At 31.3% G+C, this 7,127-nt stretch overlaps 1 protein-coding gene across 1 annotated transcript; it reads left to right on the forward strand.

Moving 5' to 3' along the window:
* Positions 1–785: 785 nt before the first annotated feature.
* LOC112418145 (uncharacterized) lies at positions 786–7,127 on the forward strand. The gene is made up of 3 exons (XM_024774416.2): positions 786–1,530; positions 3,425–3,485; positions 6,935–7,127. Exons 1-2 carry the CDS (start codon positions 949–951, stop codon positions 3,443–3,445), a joined length of 603 nt encoding a protein of 200 aa, XP_024630184.1. The 5' UTR covers positions 786–948; the 3' UTR covers positions 3,446–3,485; positions 6,935–7,127.

The raw sequence follows: 7,127 nt of genomic DNA on the forward strand, positions 1-7,127 counted from the left end.
CGTATTTATTTATTTTTTCTTAGCATTTTAATTTTATTGCAGACCTTAGAATGTAAATAGGCTTTTTATGTAATAGTCATAGATTTTATAGTTCTAACTTAGGGTAGCCGCGCTTTTATTCTTTATGCTCCGTTAGCTTATATATTTATTCAAAAATCACAAAAACATGCAAATAACCAAAAAATCACAAAAAACATTTTTCTATAATAAACCTTGATCCTAAATCAAGTGATCGTCTTTTTCTCATTTTATTTTCTTAATCAAATATCAATCAATTTAATCATACTTCGAGTTATTTTTTTTTTTTAATAAAAAACACAAACAAATTCTTATTTGCCACTTGGCTTTTATTTTTAAAACTTTTTTTCAAAAAACTAATAAAAAACACAAAACCAATCAAACGTTGTTTTCTACCCCGAACTACGAGGTTTTGATCCTTCACGGGTACGTAGGCAGAGGACCATGTCCTTTCAAACAATAAAAAATGTAGATAAATTAGGTCTCACTTTATTTTCTTTTTCATCACATTAATTCCTTCCTTTCAAAAGCAAGCAAGTTATAACACATTAAATTAAATAAAACCAAGAGGTTCCCGTAGAGTACTACGGACGTAAAGGGTGCTAATACCTTCCCTTTATGTAACTAACCCCCGAACCCAAAATCTTTTCAAAATGGGGTAGTTTGAACTTTTTCCCCTTTTCCTTAAAAATTAAATGTTCGGTCGTGAAATAAATTAGTGAGTCAAAAGCTAATCAAATAGCCTTGATCTCCAAAAAATGACGCGACAATAAAGTTGAATATGTTCGTTTGCAATTGTTTGATGAAACTCCAATTACTTTTTTGAATGAATATCTTCACAAGATATTTCCTAATCTTGAAGCATTTCAAGTGCGTAATAGTTCCTTTGACGTATTGTTCCCAACTAAAGGAACCACTGATCATCTCAGTATGCAAATTTCAAAGCAAATAAGAAAATTATGGCTTTTTGAATTGGAAAAGCTCGAGCACATCTGGCAGGAAGACTTTCCACTGGATCATCCTCTGCTACAACATCTTGAATGCTTTTCTGTATGGAGTTGTCCGAGTTTAAAATATTTGATACCATCTTCGACATCTTTCACAAATTTAACCTATTTGAAAGTGGACAGCTGCAAAGAGCTGATCTATTTGATAACATATTCAACAGCTAAAAGCCTAGTTCAACTCAAAACATTACAAATAATGAATTGTGAAAAGTTGTTGGATGTTGTGAAGATTGATGAAGAAAAAGGAGAGGAGGACATCATATTTGAAAACTTGGAACACTTGGAACTTACATCTTTGTCAAGTTTGAGAAGCTTCTACTATGGGAAACAAGCATTCATATTCCCATCTTTGTTTTTTTTTATTGTTAAAGGATGTCCTCAAATGAAGATCTTCTCATCTGCACTCACAGTAGCACCGTGCCTCACAGAAATTGATGTTGGAGAAGAAAATATGCGATGGAAAGGTGATCTTAACACAACTATTGAACAAATGTTCATAGAAAAGGTACACAATGTCATTATTATTTATGAAAATTGTTCACTTTATAATTCAGTTAATTAAACAAGGCACACAATATTAGGGTAAAGATCCTCTACATTTATAACTTTTTCCATTTGTTGCAATTTGGAGAGAGATAGACAAATAAAAAATAATGATGGAGGGATCCACTCAGTGATAGCGCCTTTGAAATTAATTATGGATTTACTACAAAATTCGAAGTTCCTGAAAAGAAAATTTAAATAACTTATAAACATCCATTAATTAGTTTTTTGTTCAATCTACTTTATATGAAAGATCAGCACTATATCATAGTTTGAGATATCCCAATTCAATTATCTAATTTGCTAAAAAATAATTATCTTTTTTTGGTGGTGTCTGGGGTTCGAACCCTGGACCTTGCATATATTATGCATTGTCCTTACCAACTGAGTTAAGCTCACGGGGATAAAAAAAAAATTATCTAATAAAAGGACTTTAGCTCCTTTTCTATTTATTTTTAATAAAAAAAAATTCTAATGAGACGTGGTAATTGGCAAAAGTTATGGTGCATAAGGAAATCCTTATGCACCGTGCATAAACACTTCACAACCATCAGATTTAGTGTACACGTGTCATAATCTTAGGTTTCTCAAACTACACCAAATCAAACTTCATTTGCTTCAAACATTTCTCTCACTAAAAACATAAAGACATAAAGCTTTCCCTCTCTCTACAATTCAGATGAGTCTTCATCTCTTCCGGCCACACATGATGATTCCGGCGCAGTGGTCGCCGGCGGCGCCGTGCCGGAGAAATAAACTCACCCTTTTTAAAAACTAAAGCCATTTTTCAACATTCATTTTCGTTTTTTTTTTTTGAACAATCCATTCATTTTCGTTTTAAAGCCAAATCTAAAGATTAAAATCGGTTCGCTCCTCTTCTTCCCTCGCGTTTTCTTCTTCTTCTTCGATCTAGTGGCGCTGTGTTGATTGCTATATGTTACTGTTTCGTTACTGTTTGTGTTCACGGTTTCAGATCTGAAGTTGTTACTGGATTCGAAATCTTTGTGATGTTAGAGGGATTTATGGCTGGGAAACTGCTGAAAACCATTAAGTACATCTAAAAACCATTAAGTACATCTAATGGTTTTCCACAGCAAAATGGTTTTGGCATTCCGGTACGGTGAAGATGACTGTGATGATGATGAACGACGGTGTTGATGATGAGATTGAAGATTCTGGAAACCATTTCCACAGCAAAATGGGTTTGGAGTACAACTCACAGAAACCATTTCCACAGCAAAATGGTTTTGGCATTCCGGTACGGTGATGACGACGGTGATGATGAACGACGGCGTTGATGATGAGATTGAAGATTCTAGTGGTGATGATGATGAACGAAGATGATGATTCAGTTTGTTTCCGCGTTTGGTTTGTTTTGTTTGGTTTCCTTTGGGGTGTAGGAAGCAATTATGTTGGATTTATGCACCATAACCGCTCCCATGGTAATTGACAAAGTCTTTTTTTTTTTTGTCAAGTTGTTTAGTGGCTAGAAATTCAACTTTCTGCATATAATATGGAATGTCCCTATCAACTAAGTTAAGTTCACGGAGACGGTAAATAAGAAAGTTTAATTCGCTGAATAAGTTACTTTTATTTATATATAAAAAAACTGCGGTGTGATAAACAATTATTTTTTTATTTGTGAAAAATCAAACTATATAAATTGTCAAATCGTTTTATTTTTCAGACCTTATTTTAAAATAAATTTACAATTTTCGATTTGCAGTTGTAATTATTTAAAGTACTTTGAAATTAGAAGAGTGAATAGTGAATTTCTTGAGCAAACGTTACCAAATAGTTAGGTGTTGATACTTGATATACTTGTTAATTAATTAATGTTAATTTTTTTTTAACAGGAAGTCTCACATTCTAATTAATATGTTGAATGAGACCATCATCTATCCTCGTATTTGCAAGGTACCCAACACTAAATTCCTCTATTTCCAAACGTTTTAATTTTTCACTGGAGAATTATATTGTCATTTGATTGCAGAGTGTTTTGTTCATTCTTGACTGAAATTTTTGGAATACATTTTATTTATTAACAAGTATTATTAAGGTTTGTTCAACCATAAACAATTATTATTAAGGTTGAAAAATATTTTTAAGGTTTGTTTATTTTAAGTTTACCAAATTTATTTTTAAGAATAATATTTCTTGGAATATAAAAATGGAATTTTATTCTAAAGTACTTAGAAAAAAGGTGTTCGGTGAACATTATAATATTCCCATGAACCTTTTTCTCCCTCAATTTTTTTTCTTCTTCCCAAGAACCTTAAAAATAGGGATTATAATAGGTAGTTACACATGAATTTATTTTCATCTTCATGGAAACTTTATTCCCACCGTTTTCTTTGGAAAAAAATTTATATTCCCAGGAATATTTTATACTCGTGAATAAAATTTAGTAAACTTGTAACAAACATAGACATGTATATTTCTATAATTTTATTCTCAGAAATCTACAAATATAATTTAAAACAAACGCACCTTAGTCCTCGTAAATTTACTATTTTTCTTTTCTTTTTATCTCTATAAAAAAATAGTTTTTATTTGTCCCCGTGAGTTTAACTCGGTTGGTAGGGACATAACATAAAATATGTTGGGGCTAGATTTCAAACCCCTAACATTCCACTTATTTTCCTTTAAGAGGTGAATTTTTAGCCACTGGACTACTTAACCAAAACAATTTAAAAATATCTTTTGTTTATTTAATTTTTAGTCCTAATAAATATAATCTTATTGTTTTTAGTCCTTCTAGTTTTTTTCTTTTTCTTTTGACCAACTTTGAGTTTTGTTTTGATACTTGCAAAATATGATCATTTTGAAATCATTCTTTATAATACTCATTTTAGTCCTTATTTTGAGGGTTAAAATCAAATATATGACATATTATAAGGACTAACTTTAATATAAATAAATTTTGTAAGAAGTAGAATAAAACAGTAAGAATTAAAAGAAAAAAGAGAGATATCTCCAAGGACTAATAATTTTAAAAAAAAAAAAAAAAAAAAAAGGCAAATTACAGGGAATAATATCCAAACTCTTGATATTTCTGAAGACCGTTTTCATTTTTAAATCTATTATTAATAAAATTAAATATAAGTTAATCCTTATGAACTTGTTGCTTTAGATAAATTAGTTTTGGTTTCTTGTAAAAAATAAGCTTCACTTTTTTTTAAAGCAAAAACTAATATTAATAAGCACAACTCAAAACATAAAATATGCTAAGATATACTCTTCATATTGGGATGGAAAAAAGTTTGTATTTACGGATATCTTTTATAGGCACGGGACAGATAGTTTAACAAGTATCAAATGACTGCAGATAAAATAAAATGATATTTTAATTACCCATTAGTTAGTTGATACAAATGCAAATATAATGGTATCTATATCCGCAAATTTCTATTTCTTTTAGTAAATTAAATAAAATTGATAAAATATCCTATTATTTCAATAAAATACTTACATATATTTACCTTATATAATTTTTTTTTTTTTTTGTTTCATGAAAACTATTTTGTTGAAAAAGGAGGAAGAACCTAAGTTAGCCAAACACGACAACATAACATACAACCAAAGTTGACACACATGGAACAGATTGTGTCCATTAGCGTAGAATGGTAGGAAGGCAACCCCAATCTAGAATGAAAACACTTTGGTATGTGAACACTATGAAGGGAAAGTACTTCCCCAACTGCCATCTTCCTCAAAGGCGTAACTTGTGTAAGCTTTTGCTCATTCTTCTAGAGATTGAATTTTTTTAAGTATTGTCAGCTTTCTATGGATTGTAGATTGAACTTATCATGAGTTAGGTTCCCAAATCTTCGTGTAGTGGTCCAGTACTAAACATGTTCCTACAAACACAACCACATGATAAAAAGTGAAATAACACAATCATTGTTATGTCCGACCTTGTCGATAAAAGAATAATAACAACAATGTTGTCACTAAATGAGCATTATCTACTTGTCCTTAATAGGGCTTGAGTCACCCTATACATATTATTGTTGCTATTTTACTCTTAACCATTCCCAATATAGACTGAATCTTTCCTCACCTGAATTCCAAGTAATTGGCTATAAGTCGAGCAAGCTCCTCTTTCAATCTGAGAGTATCTATTGCAGTCAAGAAGTAATTATAGATCTATACAAACTTCTAAAACTTCGTTGATATCTCTTGAAAGATCCATGCTTACATCTTTAAGACCTATATTTTATCTCAAGTCAAATAAAATATAAATTAGTTGATGGATAAACCTAAGCCTTGGATGACAATATAATGAGGTATAGTGTAGAGAGTAAGGGTAAAACCCCTCATTAAGAATTTGAGTTTTAAACTAGCATTACAATAATGACTAATTAAAATTGGAAATAATAATATGGTTAAGATAAGGGTGAGAATTGTTTGGCCAACTAACAAACTGTATTTAGTCTTTTAATGAGTTGTGATATTTGTTAAATTAGGAATTAAAATAAGGAATTACCAACATAAATAGGTTGTTGCGTTTACAGTTGAATTATGCATTAACATGAATGATATTGATGTTGTGTAATTTCCTATATGTAATCATTGCTGCTAAGTGTTGTTTAAACTTGGATAGTACTATTGTGATGTGTGGGTTAAATATTTGATTATAGTGCAATGTGAGTGTGAATAATGCGAATGAGTGTAGTAAATATGTGTTGTTGTGAATAATAAGTATTTTGTTGAAATATGCAATATGTGAATTGAGATAACCCATCTCTAGCTGATGATGGGGCTATTTTGAAGAGTGACTTGGGCCAACAAGGGGGGAGAGGTGTGTCTTACAGTCAAACAACCAATGAAAGTGTTGGTTATATGGTCATCATATAGGTAGGGTTTGACAAACTTAAGTGTTAAGGAACATATACTAGTGGTGCCTAATAGTTAGGGTATACTTGTTAGATCATAGGAGTACAATGAGGGAAAATTTCCTAAGTGGTTTAGTGGGTAAATTCCTAATGTTAGGAGCTTACATGAAACCACTGTGTATTTTTGCATGTCACATATATGAATTTTGGGTCGAGTTGAGCAAGTATACAAGGACTTGAATGTGTTTGCCTCTTACAAGAGCATACCGCCACATTCCTTGCCATTTTTTCGTAGTTAGATGGTACCAAGTGAAATTGAAGTGTTACACGAATTGTGCATGCTTGTGTCTTCTGATTAAATGTGTATTCATATGAGCGATAATGTGTCCCTCGGAAGAAAACTTAATGCCTGTGAAAGACTTGAATTGATGTTATTTATGTGTTTGTCTAATTTATTAGTATACGTTATGAAACTTGATTACTCACCCATTTCATGTATTTGTGTTTGACGATTGCGATGACGCACAGACGCAAGAAACATTGGAGAAGTAGTGCCAAGGAGCAATTTATATTGGTGTTTGGAAGACTTTCATTTATTTTATATTTGATTGGGTTGCATTTCAAGTACCTTGTATTGTAATTTTGCTCTTATTGTTCTGGTGGGTGATGTCGAGAGATTCTTGTACTACGTTACCTATTTGCACAAATGGTGTGCATGCTA

The sequence above is a fragment of the Medicago truncatula genome, chromosome 1 (genome assembly GCF_003473485.1).
Source record: "Medicago truncatula cultivar Jemalong A17 chromosome 1, MtrunA17r5.0-ANR, whole genome shotgun sequence".
NCBI classification, from domain to species: Eukaryota; Viridiplantae; Streptophyta; class Magnoliopsida; order Fabales; family Fabaceae; genus Medicago; species Medicago truncatula.